At 38.0% G+C, this 24,575-nt stretch overlaps 1 protein-coding gene and 1 pseudogene across 1 annotated transcript; one reads left to right on the top strand and one right to left on the bottom strand.

Annotated features, from left to right (window-relative positions):
* Positions 1–24,575, bottom strand: part of LOC103227160 (olfactory receptor 2A14-like) — a 150,155-nt pseudogene that overhangs the window by 7,616 nt on the left and 117,964 nt on the right.
* Positions 12,652–14,962, top strand: LOC103227159 (olfactory receptor 2A14). Its single transcript, XM_007983326.3, has one exon. It carries the CDS (start codon positions 12,703–12,705, stop codon positions 13,633–13,635), a length of 933 nt encoding a protein of 310 aa, XP_007981517.3. The 5' UTR covers positions 12,652–12,702; the 3' UTR covers positions 13,636–14,962.

Here is a 24,575-nt window from a genome sequence, read left to right on the forward strand (position 1 = left end):
ATGCTTTTATTAAGTATGAACTCTTGGATGTTGAGTAAGATATGAGCAAGTATCATGTTCTTTATATTTGTACAATTTTTTCTCAAGTAAAAATGCTTTCTTGTGCAATAAAATGTAAGCATTAGTTTAAAGTTTTGTCACATTCTTCACACATGTAGTTTTCTACAATATGAATTATCTTACCTAAAATCATGGGTGACAACCATTTAAAGGCTTTAACAGATTCTTCACATTTCTGGGGTCTGGGACCATTATGATTTATTTTATATTTTCAAAAGTTTGAGCTGTTGTTAAAAGCATTGTCACATCTTTCAGGTTTGTGGAGTTTCTCTCCAATATAAACTATCTTATGTCTGTGAAGAATTGAGGACTTGTAAAACGGTTTGCCACATTCTTCATGCTAGTAGGGTTTCTGAATATTTTTAGCCCACTGTTGAGACCGACTACTCAGAAAAGAAGAAGATTCCTTTGAATGTATTACTGCTCATTGACAATGCACCTTGTCACCCCAAAACTCTGATGGAGATGTACAGTGGTTTCATCCCTGCTAACACAATTTCCACTCTGCAGCCCGTGGATCAAGGACTGATTTCTGCTTTTAAGTTTTAATATTTAAGCAATACATTTCACTGGGCTATAGCTGCCCTACACAGGGATCCCTCTGATGAATCAGGGCAATGTCAACTGAAAACTTTCCAGAAAAGATTCTCCATTCTAAATAATGTAAAGAACATTTATGATTAATGGGAGAAGGTCAAAATATCAGCATTAACAATAGTTTGGAAGAAGTTTATTCGAAACTTTATAGATGACCTTGAGGGGTTCTAGACTCAGTGGAGTAACTACAGATGTGGTGGAAATGGCAAGAGAACTAGAATTAGAAGTGGAGCCTAAGTATGTGACTGAATTGCTGCAATCGCATGATAAAACTTGAATGTACGTAGAATTCTTATGGATGAGAAAGAAAATGGTTTATTGAGATGACTGTACTGCTGGTGAAGATGCTGTGAACATTGTTAAATGACAAGAAATGATTTAGAATATTACATAAACTCAGTCAATAAAGCAGTAGCAGTGTTTGAGAGGATTGACTCCAAATTTGAAAGAAGTTCTACTGTGGGTAAAATGCTATCAAACAGCATCGCATGCTACAGATAAATCATTTGTAAAAGGAGCAGTCAATCATTGCAGTAAACTTTATTATTGTCTTATTTTAAGAAATTGCTGGCTGGGTGCTGTGGCTCACACCTGTAATCTCAGCACTTTGGGAGGCCAAGGTAGGCAGATTGCTTGACCCCAGGAGTTCAAAACTAGCCTGGACAACATGGCAAAACCCTGTCTCTGAAAAATGCAAAAAATTAGCCAGTTATGGTGGTGGGCACCTGTAGTCCCAGCTACTTGGGAAGCTAAGGTGGGAGAACACCTGAGCTCAGAAGGTGGAGGCTGCAGTGAGCTGTGACTGCACCACTGTACTCAAACCTCAGTGACAAAGGGAGATCCTGGCTTAAAGGAAGGAAGGCAGGAAGGCAGGAAGGCAGGAAGGCAGGAAGGCAGGAAGGCAGGAAGGCAGGAAGGGAAGGAAGGGAAGGAAGGGAAGGAAGGGAAGGAAAGGAAGGAAAGGAAGGAAGGAAGGAAGGAAGGAAGGAAGGAAGGAAGGAAGGAAGGAAGGAAGGAAGGAAGGAAGGAAGGAAAGGAAGGGAAGGAAGGGAAGGAAGGGAAGGAAAGGAAGGAAGGAAGGAAGGAAAGGAAGGGAAGGAAGGGAAGGAAAGGAAGGGAAGGAAGGGAAGGAAGGGAAGGAAAGGAAGGAAAGGAAGGAAAGGAAGGAAGGAAGGAAAGAAGGGAGGAAGGAAGGAAGGGGAGAAGAAGAAGAAGGAGGAGGAGGAGAAGGAGGAGGAGGAGAAGGAGGGGAGGGAGAGGGGAGGGGAGGGGGAGGGGAGGGGGAGAAGGAAGGAAGGAAGGCAGGGAGGGAGAGAGGGAGGGAAAGAAAAAGAAACTGCTATTGCCACCTCACCTTCAGCAATTACCATCCTGATCATTCAGCACCCATCATCATCAAGGCACCATTCTCCACCAGCAAAAAGATTGTGACTCACCGAGAGCTCAGATGGTCATTAGCATTATTTAACAATAAGGCATTTTAAAATTAAGATACATACATTTTTTAAACATAATGGTATTTCATACTTAAAGATGACAGTAAATTATAAACATAACTTTTATATGCACTGAGAAACAAAAACATTTTGCAGCTTAATTTCTTGTGATATTTGTGTTATTATGATCTGTAACCAAATTTGCACTATCTCCATAGTGTGCTTGAATAAATACCCTGTTCCTTTTCAAGCTGTGAACTGCTAGTTTGAGCATCCATTGGTTATCTTGCCTGATTCAATTATTAGTAATGACTATTGCAGATTTGATTTTGTAACTCTATCATTGCCTTTACATTTATTATTTAGCAATTTAATATAGGTGAAGCCTTCACCTATATATCATGTAACTATGTCTATCCACTATGCTGTCTAGCTAGCTGTCAATATGGACTCATGGATTTTTTAAATTTAATAGATTATAATTCATTAATATGATTGTTTTGGGGTTTTAAATTTTCCTAGACAGGGACCTTTGAAGCTTGCACCCACATAGTTTTAATACGCCCCATCTTTTTGAGACTTACTTTCTTCTCATATAATCAGGTGATACAGGATCATTGTGTACATTTCCTGCTTCGGCCATAGAAACAGCCATTTCTTCAAGGAGTCTGACTACCTATAGTGAAGAACCATATTTATAAAATAATATCTGGATTTTATTGGACTTCTAATAATTTATATTTTATCATAATTGATGCCACATTTTTGGAATTCTTCTTGAAAAGTACAAGCATATCGTTTGGGAAAGTATAGAAATTGTCACAAGGCATAAAAGATTTTTAAAATTACTTCCAAAAATCTAATATGGCTCAACTGATTTCCTTTATGGAGTTAACTCTATTTCACTAAATTAACACTAGCATTGAAGAAAATGGTCTTGATATAACTCAATTGTTTATTTTTAGGCAAAATGCAGATTTATCACGCTAGCCCCTTATTAACTATAAAGTTCATATTATTTTCTTACTCTTACTCTTATTTAGAAAAACACAGACTCTTGAACATTTAAAATACAGATTTTAAAATAAATAAATAAAAAGGCTTTCTGCCACTTACTCCCTTAGTGGGAAAAAAAAGAGAGAGAGAGAAAGAGAGAGATATACTGGTTGCCAGCACCACCTCTCCAACTCCTGTGGCCTCACTAACAAGGCCAATAAAGGGGAGGCAGTGCAGGAGAAGTCTGATACTGTGAGAAAGAAAAGCAACTCTTCTGCTCCCCTTTGAAACACATTATATACAACACATCAGCAATGGTAATGAGGTTAAAAAGCAAAAAAACCTACAACAACAACAACAACAAACCCTTTATTTGACCAATATTTTCTTACTCTCGACTTTATGGCAGGAAATGTGTATTAATCTGAATGCTTATAGCTGCAAATAATAATGATAATGCTAATTGCTTGCCTTTTCCCCCCATGCTTGGTTTCTTCATGCCCATTGTTAAGTCTTTCTGTCAGATGACTTTAAGGGGTTCTAGACTCAGTGGAGGAACTACAGATGTGGTGGAAATAGCAAGAGAACTAGAATTAGAAGTGGAGCCTAAGTATTTGATTGAATGGCTGCAATCTCATGATAAAACTTGAATGTACACCCCTCTGCTGCCTCAAATAATATATCCACTCAATCTCCCTCTGCCACCTCAAATAATATATCCATTAGGACTTTTACTTGCAGACATTGCTCAGTGGACTTCTAGGCTTCTTCTATCTAAACTGGTTGCATCCTAGCAATTCCATCTGCCTTTATTCTGAGTTCGACTCCCTAGTTCATTGACCTCATGCCATCTTCTTTCTTGGTTTACTCCTTTGTTTTGATGGAGCATATCCTACAAACGTTTTATAAGGTTAAAAGGGTATGCAATGACAGAAGTTATAGTGAGAACAGCCCTCAGTATTTCAAAATCATTATCATTGCTTATTTTATCTTCCTCAACGATCCCTTGAAATTCTATGTGACAAGTGGACTTAAAAAAAATAAATAAAAGAAAAGAAATAAAAGACTCAAGCCATGTGGAGAAAGTATTTCTGTATGTCTCAGAAATAGCAAAATATTTAAAGAAAATTTAGGCCAAGCTGTAGGTATTATCTTTAATAGTAGTTAGCAAGCACGTCTATTTCAAAATTGACCTTCATTGACAAAGGTTCTGCTGGGTGAGGTGTCAGAGTTTTGGCAGCAGACAGTGGTTGGCTCATGGGTGGTAAAATAATTTACCGACAACAGTATAGGTTTGAAAGGGAAAGTTTTATTAGATAGAACGCTGTATCAGAGTGCAGCAGCCAGGGACTTCAGCAGGAGGACTGAGAGCACCACGGCAGATTTTCCTTAGTGTTATTTATGAATCTTAAAGTGGGAGTTTGGACCATGTTAGTCACGTGGACCATGTTAGTCATGTAGGCCATGGTAAATGATGACATTTGTAGATATTATGGGCCATGATGTCAGCAAGGATTGCACAATGAGTTTTGACATGCATGCATTCCAGAGATGTATAGAAATTCTGGTTACTTATAAATTCTTGTAAAGAAACCTGATACCAGATGTGGCTTTAGATAATAGGGAAGTTTAATTACTTTTTTTTTTTTTTTTTTTTTGACAAAGTCTCGCTCTGTCACCCAGGCTGGAGTGCAGTGGTGCGATCTCGGCTCACTGCAACCTCCAGCTCCCAGGTTCAAGTGATTCTCCTGCCTCAGCCTCCCGAGTAGCTGGGAGTATAGGCGTGTGTCACCATGCTCAGCTAATTTTTGTATTTTTTTAGTAAAGATGGGGTTTCACCATGTTGGCCAGGATGGTCTGGACCTCTTGACCTCGTGGTCCACCCGCCTTGGCCTCCCAAAGTGCTGGGATTACAGGCAGTTTAATTACTTGTGAGTTCCTTTGATAAAGGGCTTTGCCGCCAGATGGTCTGCTGGATGGCCACCAGGTGATCTTTGCTCTCCTCAAGCTCGTCACTACTGATGGAGCCAAGTATGCTTCCTCATATTTATTCTTGCTAAAATACAAAGTATTAATCAATATAAATGTTAATAATGCTCACAAAATGTCTAAGATAAGAATATTTTTGCTCCATCCACTTTAAAATTTGAAAGATAAAGAGAGAGCCATATCATGACACCTCTTTATATCCACAGTAGACTCTGTTCAATGTCATGATATTGTCCATGTCAGAAAAAAATTGTACTAATTATGTATATTTGAATTAATATTCACCAAAATATTTTCCTTAGTTTTATCCAAATGTTGGTGATCAAATTAATTTTTCTGTGGTAACCTTTTAGAAAACATTAATGATAAAAACACTGAGAGTCAAAAGCTATTTATGTACAACCTGAAAGCATGCTAAATGTAAATGTTATGTTCTGTTTCACAAGGGAGCCCAATTTGGGTTGGATTGGTGAAGAGGGCTCCAAGAGTGCTTTGCAGAATCGGTATTAAGTATGAAGTTAAGTGGGCAGAACAGTTAAAATTGTCTTGACATAAGGAATAAGAATTTCAAGACTGGGAGCTGCTAGGGGTAGTACTTGAATGAAGTAGAGTATGCTCTTTGGAGAATAATGAGGTAAGTAGAGGAAGCCTCTATTGGTCACACAGATTATGCTAAAAGAGAAATAACTCCAATTATACTCCCCTTGGATATATCTTTTACTGTTCTCCATGATAGGTTAAATATATTACTATTATTTGAAGTAATAATATTTACTATTATTTTGAAGTGCTCCCTCCACCATAATGTAAGAACTAAATCTCTATTGAGATCTAGGTTAAGAAAAGACACTCAGAGGGTAAGAACTGGAAGGATTTTACAATCATCAAACTTTGTCACTTAGTGCAAAAAAAAAAAAAAAAGGATAGAGAAAGAAAAAGTATGCCCATTTTATCTGTAGGCACTAACCCACAATGAGGAAATAAATATGTGGCTAAGAAATGCTTGAGAAGGAAGGCACACTGAAGAAATTCAAGGAAGAAGATGAAGTATACCTGAACTACCAGGTCAATAACATTTGTGAGAAATTTGGACTGGTTCTTTTACAATGACATTTTCTCCATTGAGAGAAAGCAATTTCTCTGAGGTGATGCCTTAACAGAATTCAGGGATCTCTAACCAGCAGAGACCAAGAGATCATTGCCTCTCCTCTAGTGAAACTAGGAATTAGAGAGTGGAACAGTTTTAAGATTGATGGAATAACCATTGAAAGAAATTAATTTACGGCATGATCTTGGTTTTTAAATCTTCTGTGTAAAAGTTTTGTCTTTTAACAGAAATCCTGTCCCTGTCCGATCCCAAGTAAATACACATAACACATCCCATGGGAATGCTGAAAGAACAAAATGAATAAACATGGGCAATGCCTTCATTGATTCGCCCGTTAATAGGAAAGTAGCAAATTCTTTATTCTCTCTAGAGAGATATGATTAGAAGTATTACCACCAGGTTGTTCTCTGAATCATTATTTTTCTCTGCAGGGAGTGAATGTCTAGTCAAATAATGATAGAAAAAGCCTGACTTACACAACTAATTGTATCATAAAGTTCAGGAGAGCTTTGTGTCTGGGCTTCACCTCCCAAGGAGTCCCCATTAGAGAGGAGAATCAATCCCAGTCTATCTATTCTGCCTTTCCTGTCTTTGAGGTTCCTAGCAAGCCCAAGGGTGCATTAGAAGAAAAGACCACAGATTATTCCACTGTAAGTAAATGTGGTGCATTTGCCTTGAGAAGGGGTTTACAGATGGGAATGGGAAAGGGGCAGTGAATGAAATCACTGGCTCCAGATACTGATAATGAAATGCCCTTGTGGCGTGGTCTCCTTCTGCCTCTAAGCCTGTATTTATAGCTCAGGTCCTGAGGGGCCCTCTAGAGACCATCGTCTACCCAGGATGTGGACATGTACCTCTGACCCTCTCGGCCCCTCCATCCATATCCCCTCATTACCCTGTGGCGGCTCCTGGCTTTGTCATCAGTGTGCCAGAGAAGAGGATCAGATAGCCATTCCTGTAGGAAATGATCTGGCTAAAGGGCTCCAGTGATTGTCAGGGGTTACATGGCTCAGGTGCCTCTTTGTACAAATAATGCTAATTTTAAAACCTGAAGCAGAGTTTTTAAGTGGTTTGCTTACCCAGGGATGTATCCTCCTTGCCCCTCTGCTAACTGCCTAGTCCTGCACATTCTCAGAAGCATTATGTCGCCAGACAAGACCCCCTTCTCAGTTGTTCTGGACACAGGCACCATTCACTCACAGGGAAAAGCCAGTGCCTGTCAGGGTACAGGTTCTCTTTTCCTTTTTTTCTGATTTTAGCAGAGGAACCACTGAGAACATAACATGTCTCCTTATGATAATTGGATTCAGATATTCTCACCAATGATGCTTCTCATATCCCTAATTACATATTAAAAAACTTAAGTTCTTATGTTAGTTAATGCATTTAATCCTCACAACTATGTTATGAGACAGAATTTATTACTCACCCCATTTTCTAGATGGGGAAACTGAGGCGTGAAGAGGCACAGAAAAGTCATAAAACTAGTATGTAGCAAAGCCAGGATCTGAACCCAGGCTGCAGGGCTTGGGAATCCATGCTTATTCGTTTGTTTTTAAAACTAGCCTGTGGCCGGGCGCAGTGGCTCACGCCTGTAATCCCAACACTTCGGGAGGCTGAGGCGGGCGGATCACCTGAGGTCGGGAGTTCGAGATCAGCCTGACTAACACCGAGAAACCCCGTCTCTACTAAATATACAAAATTAGCCACGTGTGGTAGCGCATGCCTGTAATCCCAGCTACTCAGGAAGCTGAGGCAGGAGAATTGCTTGAACCTGGGAGGCGGAGGTTGCAGTGAGCAGAGATCACGCCATTGCACTCCAGCCTGGGCAACAAGAGCGAAACTCTGTCTCAAAAAAACAAAACAAAACAAAACTAGGCTGCTCCCTAGGACTAAGCTCAGTGTCAAAGTATATTATTGGAGATGGCAAGTTATTTCTGAGTAATTGCAAAGATTTGACAAATCAGTGCTGCCCCACAGCCCCACTGCTGGTGGCCCCAGGGCTCCCATTCTAAGACAGTTTTCAACAGAAACTTTTCTTCTGTGTCAGTGCTAAATACCCTAAATATGCCCCCCCTTTTCTTTCCAAAAAATTAATCCTCTCTCTATCATTGGGATATTTAGCATGGTGGGATTGACCTTTTACTTTTACAGCCTGTATTTTTTTTTCTTCAGTCAGGGAGTGTGGTTACTTTAAAGGAGTCTTCTATTTCTTTAAATTGCTTTTTAATTTTAAAAATCAAAATATAGGAACATTTCTATTAGGAAATCAAAGCAAAATGTGTGTCTTATGTTTAAACTCAAAAACAGCCAAAAAGAAAAGCAAGATAAACGTGAAAGTGTTTGCAACACCATGATGATTGCACTGGATTTCCAATCCCTATGCTTTAATACTTCCCTCAATTTTACGATCTCTTTAATATTATTAGTAACAGCTAACATTTATTAAATTCCTATAATGTACCAGTGTGATGGTACTTCTTCTTCACATCAGTCCTTTTGGTATCTGTGGTCAACATTTTACATTTGGCAATAATGAGCCTTAGAATACATGACTCAAATGCGTCACGTTCATTGCTCAGAGTCAAGACTGGAATAGTGTTCTGGCCAACACTGTTGCTCCTGTTGCTTTTATTCTTATTCAGAGATCATATTTTTTTCTGTCACTGCTAAATTTGCTTTGCTCTTTAAGAACAGAAAAATGTATCCATGCAGTTTTTTCCCTTATTCCATCTACTGAAGATTGTTCTGTAATGTGTTCTGTAATGTGTAACTGGAGTGGACGCCTAAATAAATCTTCCTTTCAGGTATCTGGTTCTTTATTGAACCCGCCACAGGCTTTTTCTAAAAGAAAAGTCTGACTCCTTGAACTGTGAAATCCAAAATACAAAAGGATGCCAATAAATAAAAGGAAAAAATCGATTTTCCTCTTATACTATGTATTTGTTTACTGATCTTAAATTCACAATTGAACTGATTGACAATTTCTGTGTGTAGGTAGCCACCATTATAGACTTTTCTCCTTGTGGCCTCTTGTACACAACTGTGAAAAGCACAATTGATAGCTGGAGTTTTGTACAGTTTGGTTGTAGTTCACATCTGGTTAAATTTCACTTTCGCTAAGAATTCTATTTGTTTCTTTCTTTATTCCTGCTCTTTAGAAATAGTTTAATCTAGGCTGCTGGGGTTTTTTTCCTCGAAATTCCTTACACTTTACAAAAATTACAAATAAAACTATAAACCCAGATTTGCTTAATTATGAATTTAGATTAACCAAACAGTTGTATTTATTTGGTAATGACTGGATTATTTTTACTGCTGAAGTATCCAAATGCCTGCTACCTAGGTCACTGGCCTTGGAATAGTAGGAGCACAGATGTGTACACCACAGATGGGAGCCAGAAGGGACTAAAAATATGCAAAATATCCATGTCCCTGGAGGTCTCAAGGATAAAAGGCTTCTCCTTTTCAGCTTGATTCATTGGGACATTAAAACAACATTTGCTGTGTCCAAAAATTGACAACTACCATTCTGGCATGAAAATTATATTGTGCAAAAAATTAAACAGTTTCCTATTTTAAATATCTGCTCATTGGAAGTTCTGTACATATCTTTTAACTGTATTCTGCTTTCATGAATCTAAAAGTAAATCAATTATTATAAAGTCATAAGTATATTTATCAGCTAAACTTACGAATTTTTACGTCAGTTTCAGATTGTGAAAAATATAAACAAGGTTACAAAGAATAAGTACAATCTCTTGCTCACTGTGGTTCAGGTACATTGTGTTTCTTTCTTTTTCTTCCCAGAACTCACCAAGTGCTTGTTGTTCAGAGTCTTTGGGTTTACTGTTCCATTACTGTTCCCTGTGTCGAGAACGGTCCTCCTCTGGCTCTGGGTGGGGTTGTGGCCTTCATGGTTTAGGTTCCACTCACCTGTCTCCTCTTAAGAGAGACCTTTTCCAACCATCCTATCTAAAGGAGACCCCCCTGAAATCAAGTAACTTTCTGTTATTTTACCTGGATTATTTCCTTCATTGTTCTTTTCATGGCCAGCGATTATCTTTACTTGTTTACTCCTCGTCTTTTAGGGTGATAATAAATCATGCCCTCTCTCTGTTCCAAGTCCGGAAAAAAATAAGTTGAATAATACAAAAAAGAATCAGATATAATTCAAAAAGATATTTTATTAATAAGGTCTGTTGAAAAGCATGGTTTATATTTTCAACAAAGTTTCTCTCCAAATTAAAATCACAACCGTTAGCTGACATCCCTCCCCCACCTCCAAATGGGACTGAACATGCTCCCAATACCTTAATCCCAAGCGGATAGAAATGCATGCGGGTGAAACAGAGAACAGAAAAAAGTCATCCTCAGTTTCTCTTTCATGTTTCACAAATCATATAAATTAGGGGACAGAGAGAGGCAGGTATACTCTAAAACAATTTTATCCAGGGGCATAGAGGTTTCCTTCCCTAAATAGAAATGTGAGGTGTGGAAGAAAAGTACATCACCTTAATATTACTTCTTTATAATCTGCCTCCCTTTCAGAATGTGTTTACATCATTCACAGCTGTGCCTCTAAAGCTTAGAACAGTGGCTGAAACAGATCATGCGCTCAAGGATCATTCCTTAAGGGATGTATGAAATACAAATATAAATTACATAATATTGTCTGCTTATTAAATTAACGGAGACTGTAATTGGTAATGCCTAGTACTGACTATGTGGCAAAGAGACATGATTCTTACACACTGTGGGAGGGAACTGAAATTGATCAAATTTTCTAGATGGAAGCTAAAATAGGGATAAAAACCTTTGAGGTCTCTGTATCTTTAGCATCTGCAATTTCACTTTTAGAATATGTTCTCATAAATAATTATGAATATAGGCAAATTTTAAGTTTAAGAGAACATGTATCTCACTGCCAATAAAAATAAGAAGAACAAAAATTTCCAACAGTAAGAAATTTAATAAATTGTGACAGAATATTGTGTGGCTTTAAAATAATGTCCATTAAATATAATTTCAATACATAAAAAGTATTATATTAAGTGAAAACTGGTAATTTTAAAATACTCAGTATAATGTCCTATTTTAATACAGAAATTTGAGGATCTATGTATTTACTAAAATAAAAAAAATCAGAATTGTTTTTTAAAATTATCCTGTTAGATTTGAACCTTTAGCCTGATTTGAAAATAAAGAGAGTCCTCAGGCTGTTTCTGGAATAGATGTGAAGTGCAACAGATCACATGGTTTCTCCACCTGATGACGCCATCCATCCTTCTCATGGCCCTTGGTCTCCCCCTGCTGGCTGGACAGACCCGGAGCCCTCCAGGAAGAGCTCCTTAGAAAAAGCTCACCAGCTGGAACTTCACCTGATCCTATCCCTGTCACCTGCTCAGGATCCATCTGAACAGCAACAGGACTGCTGGCATGGTCACAGGTGATGGAGAAGAATGCAGTTAGGGGAACCGACAGCAACCCAAGTTGCCATAGCTGGGAATATATTGATGACAAAAGGCTCTGTCACACTAGAAAGTAGGATAAGCTCTGAGAGATGTCAACGTATTAAGTTATAATCGAGAAAAGAGCCCAAGAAAATACAATTACAATACAGCAGTAATCTTTAAATGTACCACTTAATGTAAATTGGTTTTTCTTTTGAGTTTATTATTTAAAAGACCTCAGAAATGACACCATACTGAGTTATTTTAAAGATATATACATGTATTCATTGTATGTAGCCAAGAATTCTTTCACTCATGCCTAATTTATAACAACAGATGCTGATGAAGAAATGAGGAAAACTCTCAAAATAAAACTACAAACACCAGATATGGAAAAGAGGCACCTAAAGGAGCTGCTAGGGAGTACTGGCCAGCTTCTGAAAAGGAGCATCTTAGAAAGTTTTAAAGAAACTACAAAATTGAAAGTTATTTAGAAGGGATTTCAAATCTGAAATAAGTGGGTAGAAAAGCCTGTAAGGAGGTGAGGGACAGTGAGTAAGTCCATGGCAAACAGAGGGTACCGGTCCCTGCACATCTCAGACTGAGAAGGCAAGCAGGACGAGCAAGCAAAACCACCTCATATTGCAACATTTCTCATGGTCCTCTCTTCTCAAACTATGTAAAAATCAAGATTTCCCACTGAAAGGGAAGCAAGGATACTTGAGTTCTTCAAAATAACACATGTGTGCATGTGTTATGTAGGGTATATTATAATAGATCCTGTTATGTTATACTTTATTAAATGTTACATACATGTATGCATACACACACAACTATATATACACATATACATGTATGTATTCTTACTATTCCATTGATACAATGTGATTTTTTTCTCATTTTTATGAGCACACCTGGTTAGTTTTGGCAACATTATCTGAGAATATATTCTAGAAAATCCATTCAAAGTTTTAGTTTTTAAGTGCCACCTCTGTGCATCTTTGGCCCACAGCCCTGACCTTCCTCTCCTAGTTGAGGATTTCTCTTTCTCTGCCATAAGAACATGGAAGGCAACCAGACATGGATCACAGACATCACCCTGCTGGGATTCCAGGTTGGTTCAGCACTGGAGATTCTCCTCTGTGGACTTTTCTCTGTCTTCTATACACTCACCCTGCTGGGGAATGGGGTCATCTTTGGGATTATCTGCCTGGACTGTAAGCTTCACACCCCCATGTACTTCTTCCTCTCACACCTGGCCATCGTTGACATGTCCTATGCTTCCAACAATGTCCCCAAGATGCTGACAAATCTTGTGAACAAGAAAAGAACCATCTCCTTTTTGCCATGCATAATGCAGACATTCTTGTATTTGGCTTTTGCTCACATAGAGTGCCTGATTTTGGTGGTGATGTCCTATGATCGCTATGTGGCCATCTGCCACCCCCTACGTTACAATGTCCTCATGAGCTGGAGATTGTGCACTGTCCTGGCTGTGGCTTCCTGGGTGTTCAGCTTCCTCCTGGCTCTGGCCCATTTAGTTCTCATCCTGAGGCTGCCCTTCTGCGGGCCTCATGAAATCAACCACTTCTTCTGTGAAATCCTGTCTGTCCTCAAGTTGGCCTGTACTGACACCTGGCTCAACCATGTGGTCATCTTTGCAGCCTGTGTGTTCATCCTGGTGGGGCCACTCTGCCTGGTGCTGGTCTCCTACTCATGCATCCTGGTGGCCATCCTGAGGATCCAGTCTGGGGAGGGCCGCAGAAAGGCCTTCTCCACCTGCTCCTCCCACCTCTGTGTGGTGGGACTCTTCTTTGGCAGTGCCATTGTCATGTACATGGCCCCAAATTCCCGCCATCCTGAAGAGCAGCAGAAAGTTCTTTCCCTGTTTTACAGCCTTTTCAACCCAGTGCTGAACCCCCTGATATATAGCCTGAGGAATGCAGATGTCAAGGGAGCCCTGAGAAGGGCACTGAGGAAGGAGAGACTGACGTGAGACATCTCAAAGGGAACCATGGGGAGGGAGCCTTGCTCCCTGCAAAATATGTAAGTTGGCTTTTTTTTTTGTCTTCTGCTAGAATAAACACTACCTTAAAATTGAATATTATAGACCTATACATATAAACTGAAGACATAAATCTTTTAGAAAAGATAGGTAAATGCATTTATAATCCTGGATAGGCATAAATTCATGGAGAAGACACAAAAATCTCTAGATGTAAAATGTTTAAGTTTGATAAATATAGGACCTCTTCACATAATCATTGTGCTCATCAAAGTTGCCATTAAGAAAGAAGAAATGCAAGCCACAAACCAAGTGATCCTCTGGAAACTACATGTACCCAGAAATGGAACTGTTTACACAAAACATAGAAAGAACTCCTTTAAATCAACAATCAAAAATATAAACAACCAAATTTTATAAAATTAGCAAAACATATGAACAGATAATCTTACAGAAAATACAAGTGGCTGATAAACATACAAATGCTGCTTTCCACCAATAGTAAGCAAGGAATTGTAAATCAAAACCACCATGAGATACTATTATATACCCACTAAAACGTCTAAAATTTTTAATGGCTTATTTATCGTTGATGTTACTGGAAATCTATTTCTAATATTGGAAATGGTCGATACTAGCAGAGTTTGTGCCAATAGTAGCTAAGTCAGACTGAGTTAATAAGAGCATAGTACACATCCTCAAGATCAATAGTTAGTGACTCTTCCTGTGAAGATACACAGGTTAATGCTCAAGGCTTTGAGGACCATCTTGTGTGTCAAAACAACTCAACTCTGGCAAAAGCAGCCATAGACAACATGTAAACAAATGGGTGTGCCTGTGTTCCAATAAAACTTTATTTATAAAAACAGGTGGCTGCTGGAATGGTGCCCAGGGACAGTAGTTTTAAAACTAGTGAAGTTCCAGCTGATCCCACTTTAGAGACCCTCATTGGGTGGGGTCTCAAGGGGTGTGTGATTAGACATGTCTTGTGGTCAAATCCCTGTGATCACTTTGTACTTACTTGTGAGGCTTTTCCTCCTTTGATACTTTCTAAAATATGCCATGACTCAATAGCCAGTGGACTGTAAATATTCATAGTTTCTCCATCACACAGGAATTAAGAGCAGGCTCCTCATACTCCATCACTAATTTGAGCCTGAGATCTTAGGATAAAAGTTTGCAACTCAATATTCTAATTGGAGCACAGCAGTTCAATGAAAACAAGCACAGAGATATCTTGTACAGATTAATTTTTAAGAGTGGATTTAACAAGATCTTAGATTTTTAAATGTTTTCTTTTATATTTAGCAGCCATATAATTAAAAGCATCTTATATCTTGATATTGAAAAAGCCCTAGTTTTAATTATATATTCAGAGAGCCATTCTCATCTTATCCTGGAATACCCAGAAATGTAATTCTTAACCCTAAGCTGATAGCTGATGATAATTTTGCCTGGAAGAGAACATAGAAGAAAAAATTACTGATATCAAAACCTCAGGATATGTTAGAGTTATTTTTGGGATGGAGTCTTGCTCTGTCACCAGGCTGGAATGCAGTCTCATGATCTTGGCTCACTGCAAACTCTGCCTCCTGGGTTCAAGTGATTCTCCTGCTTCAGCCTCCCGAGTAGCTGGGATTATAGGCGCCCGTCACCACACCCAGCTAATTTTTGTATTTTCACTAGAGATGGGGTTTCACCATGTTAGCTGGGATGGACTCCATCTCCTGACCTCGTGACCCACCTGCCTCAGCCTCCCAAAGTGCTAGGAATTACAGGCGTGAGCCACTAAGCCCAGCCTGGAGCCCTTATACTATAGAAATCTTTACCACGTAAAGAAGGGAATCACGTAGACTGATAGGGCAGGGATTTCTAAAGCTGAACATTACTCTGATATTCAGAGCACAAGTTATCTTACTTTCACTAATCTCAGAAAGTATTACCCTATCTTGCTTCCTTTTAATTCCTGAAATTTAAAGTGTTATATACTAAAGTATTATTGTTTCCATTTTTTTTCTTGGTGCTCCTCAGCCAATTTTAAAATCAACTTGCCCATTTCTAGCCCTCACACAACAGCATATGAATTTCCTCTCAGTGTCTACCATCCCTTATATCAAAATATTTCACTGATAGAATTCTCTGTGACATTTGATTCGACAACAAAAACAATGGTGACTGTCCCACAAGAAGAGAAAAGCTTTTAGGGGAAATAGATGCCTACCTAGGCATCCTGGGATAAGCTGAATTCACTTTAAGAGGGGGAGAAATGTTAACTAGAATAAGCAAAAAAGAGAGAATTCTCTTCCATGAGGAAGGCAAAGGAGTGAACTCAACCTAGAAATGTAATGAAGCTTAGGTGGAATGGGTTATACAGACTCAGCAAATAACGCAGGATACTGCTAGGACTCACTGTTACAGGAGGGGTTTGTGCCCTGACCCAACAGGACTTACTGGCTGGTTTTTTTGTTTGTTTGTTTTGGTTTGTTTGCTTGTGTGTTTGTTTGTTTGTTGAGACAGGGTCTTGCTCTGTCACCTGTCAAGGCTGGACTGCAATGGCATGAAGTTGGCTCACTGCAACATCTGCCTCCCAGGTTCAAGTGATTCTCCTGCCTCAGCCTCCTGAGCAGATGGGACTACAGGCATGCACCACCACACTCAGCTAATTTTTATATTTTTAGTAGAGATGGGGTTTTGCCACATTGCCCAGGCTAGTCTGGAACTCCTGAACTAAATTGATCCACCCGCCCCAGCCTCCCAAAGTGCAGGGATTACAGGCGTGGTGTGAGCCACTGTGCACAGCCCCTGTTGGCTGTTGTGATGCAGACAGAAGCAAAAGCAACCCTGGGCCAATGGCCTTCCATTCTACCTGCATAGGCACAAGGGGATCACTGAAGGGAACATTGTAGACCTTATAACTTATTGAAAGCTGGGGCACTGATAATTTTCACTGGTGGACTATGACTGCCTTCACCCCAAGAATAGATCTGAATAAGATGTGAGCTGTAGTACAATTAGGAGCTCTGAGAACCATTCTGAAAACACCATGCCCTCACCTGAGGACAGAGGTGGGCCCTGCTATATAACAGCACACAGTAGAAACTAGCTTCAGTGGCAAGCCTTTAATCCCAGATAGGGTGACTTAATTTGTCCCTAACAGATTTAGAACCCAGAAATAACCAAATCATGACTAATCGTAATGACACTTGTCCACAATATATTGGAGGAACCAGCCCCCAATATTTCAACGTAGGTTCTTTTCTCTTTTCCCTAAGTGTCGGCCAGTCTGAGAAATAAAGAGAAAGAGTACAAAAGAAAGAAATTTTTCAGCTGGGTCTCTGGGGGTGACATCACATGTCAGCAGGTTCCATGATGCCCCTTGAGCTGCAAAACCAACAAATTTTTATTATGGATTTCAAAAAGGGAGGGGTATACGAATAGGGTGTGGGTCACAGAGATCACATGCTTCAAGGGCAATAAAATATCACAAAGCAAATGGGCAGGGCAAGGTCACAAGGCCAGGGCAAAATTAGAATTACTGATGAGGTTCCCTGTCCCACTGTGCATGCATTGTCATTGATAAACATCTTAACAGGAAACGGGGTTCAAGAGCAGAGAACCAGTCTGACTAGAATTTCGCCAGGCTGGAATTTCCCAATCCTAACAAGCCTGGGGGCGCTGCAGGAGACCAGGTCGTATTTCATCCATTATCTACAACTGCATAAGACAGGCACTCCCAGAGTGGCCATTTTAGAGGCCTCACCTGGGAATGCATTCTTTTCCCAGGGCTGTTCCTTCCTGAGAAAAAGAATTCAGCGATATTTCTCTTATTCGCTTTTGCAAGAAGAGAAATATGACTCTGTTCTGCCCGGCCCTGCAGGCAATTAGACTTTATGGTTATCTCCCTTGTTCCCTGAAAATCGCTGTTTTCTGTTCCTTTTCTAGGTGCCCAGATTTCATGTTGTTCAAACACACATGCTCTACAATTTGTGCAGATAACGCAATCATTACAGGATCTTGAGGCGACATACAACCTCAGCTTAAGAAGATGATGGGATTAAGAGATTAAAGTAAAGATGGGAATAGGAAATTATAAGAGTATTGATTGGGGAAGTGATAAATGTCCATGAAATATTCACAATTTATGTTCAAAGATTGCAGTAAAGAGAGGTGTAAGAAATTATAAAAGTATTAATTTGGGGAACTAATACATGTCCATGAAATCTTCACAATTTATGTTCTTCTGCTGTGGCTTCAGCCAGTCCCTCCGTTCAGGGTCCCTGACTTCCCACAAAAATAATAATCATCTGGTGTATGAGCATGGGCCACATCTGTTAGAAAGGGATAGCAAATACTACTCTTAATTCTTACTGATTTATTCTGGAATGAAACTGCTTATACCATGATCACACTGCAGTATAACATTGGCATTGTTGGTAACATTCAACTATTTTATGTAAATAACTCATATGTCAATATTGAAACATGATGAAATATATTGTAAAATAGGGTTCAAACTTCCTCAGAATGTGATACCAATGGAAAAGGATGGCCTTGTGGAAGAACTTAATTTAACTAACCATCAGCTAATATCTATGCTACATTGTTCTGCATAAGGTTATCACAGGGTGCAAATAAAGGGAGGAAGCAGGTAATCAGATTAGTGCAAAAACATGAAAATGTATGTGTACGTCACGACTTTATAGGATGGATTAGCTGTTTTCTTAGGTCTATCCCTACCCCACACTGAATCACAGATATTAGGCATAGTTATGCTGACACTATTGCTGTACCTGTTATGTAAATGCTTTTCTAAATATAGACACTCTGAAAAGTATGATCATTCTGGTAAGAAAGCCTAAGCCAAGTGCCAGGTAAGTGAACGGTACAAGAAAGGGTTAACTCAGTTAAATTTATATAAACTCATATAAAACTTTAAAATATTCTAATCCTATCACTTAGAGTAAGACACAGAAATGAAAATTGTTCCCTTTGGAATTTGGATTCAAGGCCATGTTATTTCAGGTGGGAAATCTGAAGCAATAGCTTGAGACCTATAATAAAGATAGCATTGATAGAACAGCATCTGTTCAAGGAAAAAATATAGGATCTGAAAAGTGAAAACACTGCTCAGTGGTTAAGATGAAATGGCTTTATGGGATAGGCAGAATTCTCTAAATGACCCCCCTTAGACTTTTGTTATTTAATCAAACACTAAGCTAGGTTCTGCTGTGAAAGGGCTTTGCAGATCAATGGGTCTTAAAATGTGAAGGTTACCATGTAACAATCAGGTGCATTTTCTAAAGGCTGGGAATTTTTTTCACCTAGCAAAAGAGGAGGAAGTCAGAGAGATTTGAAGTGTGTGAAGCACTCAACAAATGATTTTTGATTTAAACACGGAGATGGTCGCGTGTAGACACCAGAGTGGCAGCAGGCAGCTGAGGCCATCCCATAGGACAGAAAACAGCAACGACAAATGGACAGAGACTTCAGTCCTACAATCACAAGGAATCTAATTTTTCCAACAACCATTAAACTTGAAAGAGGATCCCAAGTGTCAGATGAGAACTGCAGCCCAAGCTAAAACCTTGATTTGGTTTTTGAGAGAATTCAGCTGACCACCAGGACTTCTGACCAATGGAAACTGTGAGATAATAGATATGTGTTGTTTTAAGCCGTGTTTGTTAATTTGTTGCAGCTGCAATAGAACACAAATGATGAATACACTTTTGGTATTAAATAAAGATCATTTGTTTCGAGTTCTGGTTCTTGCTAGATTGGTAATCTATAATTTAATGCAATAATTCTCTACCTCTTTGGTCTCAGAACACCTTTAAATTCGTAAAAATTACTGAGGATCTGAAGACATTTCATGTATATAAGTATATTTGTTGATGTTATTATAATAGAAATCAAAACTGACAGATTTATTAGATATTTACTTTTGGTTAATTTAAATGGCTTCCCATATAGGTTAATATGATATTCTTTATAAGATATTCTTACAAATAATATATTTTATTAAAAATAACTTTATTTTACAATTTTCCAATTCTTAAAATATTCAGCTTAATAGAAAGCTGCATTTTATATTTTCTTCCTTCTATCTGTTGTCATATCACATATCAGCTAGCCTCTGAAAACATTCAGTGTGCACTCATGAGAGAACAAGGGTAAAAAAATACTAAAACTGTCTAAACAGTATTGTGAAATAGTTTTTATCCCACAGACTCTTTGAAAACTTGTCAAAAATTCTAGAGTCCCTCAACCACACTTAAAGAATAGCAGACAGGATATCAAAATGTCAGTGTTCATATCTGTAAAATGAGGATAATGATCAGATTAAAATACATAGTCCATATAAAGCATTTATCACATTTTCTGAAATGTAAAAAGGGCTCAATAATTGATACCTGTGGCTATTTTAATGCTTTTCCATTTGTATCCATCACTTTCTACTGGAAATAGAAATATACCTTGGCATTGAGAGATCTGTTCCTTCTGAGAGTCCCCATACCAGGTTCCATGAAAACCATCTCTCAACTATCTGAAAGTCATGGCCTCTCTTATACCTTCATGGAGATTGTAGGGAAGTACAAAGTAACAAAACCGTAATAATTGTGAGAGTTTGGATATTGTAATCTGTGATGTCAGCCTCGTGTCTATGACCCTTGAGATCTGTGAAAGCTTGTGCAGAAATAGTGTGATGCCATCATCTGCCCTGCCTGGTCCTGATAATTTTCCTGCAAGGACAATCAAAAAATCTTCAGTCTCCTCCAGAGAGAAAATCCAGAGATCTTCCCCCTACCCCTTAGAGAGAAGACATATAAGTATATATTATTATCCTTCTGGGAATTTAATTCTCAATAGAAACTCAAGAACGTTTTTATTCATCTGATTCTAAAATAAAAGCTATGCTCCTGGAGTTAGCTAAAGAAACTTCAGTGAGTCCAATGAATCTGTTCATAGCTGGGATTTAATCCTATGAAGGCTCCCAGAGGCAGTAGGAGTCTATATTCATTTTAGTGGTATGTGTCTCATCTCTGTAGGGTTTATTCTAGATCAAAGTATTTTCCTCAGGGAAAGTGTAGTGCTAACATCTCCTTATATAGAAGATATTCATTTCTGCTGGGAGGTGGTTTTCAGTATAGGTAGTTGAACTAGGACAGGATGACTGCAGAAATCACCATGGCTATGCTGGAAGAACAACATCTCTGGGTGACTTTCCCTCCTGAATCAAAGTGTAGATTGCAGATAGTTGGAATACACACCAATGTCCCTCTCCTCCTCCCAGGGAATGTCTTCCTGCTCTGCTGTGAACAGGGGTCCCAAGGTTCCCCCAGCATCTCTCTCACCGTCACCTCCCAATGTCCCTTGATGATGAAGTCAGAGCTAGCCCCATTGTCTCAATGAGAAGGGGCTCAGAGAAACAGGGGCTTTGTATCCAGGTGTCTGAATAAGGCTCTGAAATAGCCAAATTAATGCAAGGACTTTATACATTACCCAGCCTAAATAAAGATATACATGGCCAGGAAAACCTCTCTCAATGGAAAAGAAAAATTTATCAACAGTTACATGACATCTTTTTCTATCTGAAAGAGTTTAAAAGGTAAGTCTGTCATAGAATTGTATCTTTGGGGGAACTATCCCAGGCTATAACTACTCCTAAGAGTTAGAGAAATAGAATAAAGCACTCTAGCTGAAGAAACATTACGGGTTGCAGGACTGCCTGGGTGGAAAATAGCTCATACTGATCATGAAAACCTTTTGTTTTCTGATCTGCTATTGTTTTATTTACTCTATTGGGAAGGTGACATTTTAGGCATCATCACTGTGATATTTTGTTCTCCATTCCAGTGTATTAGCCGCTTAAAGATGTTAATCTGCCTGCGATTTTATTTTTTAAAATTTTCTCTGTTTTCTTTAACAGCAAATGGAAAGGGTAATGACAAAAAAAGATTATAATCCAGAAAAAATAACCAGACTAAAATATCAAGAAACAAATGTTCCTAGTGGGTAACAATAGATTGAATTATCTTCAATAATATTGTTATCCTGTATATTCAGAAATTAAATATGTTTCAGACACTGAGTATTACGTCCAACTCTGTTTAAGAAAGATTTTGCAATATGACGTTACTATCCCCACTTGGCATATTATAGGAATATATCTCACTGTAACAAAATAATTTAATGCATATTTATATAGAACCCTCTTCAAATACAATGTATTTATAGAAATTTAAGAATTTGTGATTTTGCCTCTCTGTTTTATTGAGTCATTGATCTCAAAGAAACACTGCCCATGTGACTGATCCTGCTCAGGCTTTGTTCGCAAAAGTTTGCAATGCTGACATGTGTATCTTCAAGCCTACCTCTCAGGTTATTTACCTCCATATGAAGTACTTGCTTCAAAAATTCATTACTCTAAAATTGTCCTCAAGCATTGATTCAAAGCAGGCACATGATACTGTATTTGCTTTTTACAGTTTGTGTAACAAATTACCACAACTGTGGTTGAATAAAACACTAGAAATGTATTCTCTCACAGACCTAGAATCTAGTAAAATTTTTCTCCCTTTGGGAATCCTAAAGGAGAACATGTTTCATCCCTCTTCCAGCTTCTGGGGATTATCAGTATTCTCCAGTGTCTGGCCACATCTCTGTCTGCTCCGTCTTCGCATCACCTTGCCTCTGTGTGCCTTCAGCAGTTTGTTTCAAATCTCCTTCTGCCTTTATTGCATAAGAAATGTTGTCATTGGAATTAGGGCTCATCCATAAAATTCAGGATTATCTTAAGATTCTTAATCATACCTGCAAAGACCCTCTTTCAAAATAAGGCAATATTCACGGGTGCTGAGGATTAGGATAGGGATAGATCTTTTTGGGGTCACCATTCAATCCACTACACATACAGAACATTTAAGTGGGGCAATTTTATCTACAGACACGATATAGTTCCCATCATTATGCTAATTTGAATGTATCCTTTGAAAACACTGTTTTTAATTATTTTGACCTTTCAAATAATCAAATTGTAATTGTAATTTTTTAAAAAAAGTATAAATCATGTCCTGGCCAATAGACAAAAACATATATTATATACATTTACTATATATAGCCTATATACTATATGTGTATAGTTTATGGAATATATTTAATATACATATACATGAATAAACCTATGACTAACTAAAAATGCCATTCATCTAAGTAATAAACATTTTCTGAGTGTCTACTATTACCTACAAGTACACTAGTTATTATAGGAGATAAAGAAGTATAAGATATATTACCATTCATTATCTGATGAAGGCATATCTCCATTCAAACAAATGACATTTGGTATCCTTGCCCCTTCATCTTTGATTTTATCTTGAGAATTGTCTATATTGTCATAGTAAGGACATAACTCTTTTAACTGTTATGATTGACCAAGCCTGTATCTTTAATAGGTGCCTAAAGAGCCTACCCTTGTGCCTCTACTCTAATTTGCTAGAATAGAAAAGACTATCTTTATAGGCCGTCTATCAAGTGGGCTTTCAATGGTTCCTAGATAAGTTCAAGCAGGCTGCGTCCTTTCTTTTTATAGTAACTGGTTGTAAATGTGCAAGAAAATCCTTCCAAGAAGAGGCTATGATTCCACTACAATTCCCCTTCATGCTTATACAATGAGGCTAGTGGATAAGCATAGTAATGACATTAGTATTTTTGAAAGATTCATGACTTTTCCAACTTAAATACAGGCCTGCCTGAAAATTTACATTTACCTATGCCTCAAATCCTCCAAACAGCCAGAATTCTCAAAATTTTATTACTGAATCCAGCTTACATTATTTTGCACTAAAAAATAAAGTCAGTAATAAGTATAAACTGAAAATACATCCATCATAGAAAGAGATTTAACTTATAACTATCTGGAAATGTGTCTGCTTTATAGAAACCTTGCCATTAGCCATGTGTGATAAAATGAAATTTATATAACATTTTAAGTGCTATGTTATTGATTATTTTAAATTATTTTTTAATTTGTGATTTCTGTATGAGTAAAGATACTATCTTCTGTTTAACATGTATGAAGCGTTAACTCATTCTCAATGTCATTCACCTATGAAGCAGGACTTCCCCTCAAGGCAGAAACTGAAATTGAGAAGGAAACACTAGATTACATAAAATATGAGATATCAGTATTTTTTTGTCCTTAATAATATATGCAGAAAGATGTCTACGTAGGAAATCTGAAGCACAGTGTTAAGATGGTTCTTTCACACGACACCATATGGAACCTGGGGAGTAACAGAAGGTTAATTTGAGATTATAGCATCATGACTGATAAATTAGACATCCCCTTCCATTAGGAGGCATCTTATAGTGATACACCCTAATATATTTGGGATTTTTGCTTGTTCGATTTTTAGATGAGTAGAGAGAGATATATACATACATAAATTGATTGACTTGACTGAGCATTTCTAAGTCTCAGAATTTACTATTAAAAATTTCATGTAAAAAGGCAATAAATACAAACATATACATATATAATTACTGAAGCATTGTATAGCACACAATCTAATGATGAGATAATACATTAAGTCAATTAGAATGTTTGTATTGAATAATAGCTATTGAAACTATGTGTCAGAGAAATATTTTGACATGGAAAATGGTTCATGATATATGATAGAGCTAGTTAAACAAACAGCATTTTTCATATAATTTTTATAATAATGATATATATGAAATAGATAAACAGTAGAAAAGTATAACTGCACAATTATTTAAAATGATCACTTTTGTTTGCATGTTTCAAGATGTCATCTCTTTAGTCCTTTAACTAGAGTTTCGTGTGTTTCTAGATTTGCAAAACTTGAAGTCAAAATCTCATACAAAGTAGGTATCACATTGTTTACACAAGGGACCACACAAAAGCTAAA

This window comes from Chlorocebus sabaeus, chromosome 21 (genome assembly GCF_047675955.1).
Source record: "Chlorocebus sabaeus isolate Y175 chromosome 21, mChlSab1.0.hap1, whole genome shotgun sequence".
In the NCBI taxonomy this organism is placed as follows: Eukaryota; Metazoa; Chordata; class Mammalia; order Primates; family Cercopithecidae; genus Chlorocebus; species Chlorocebus sabaeus.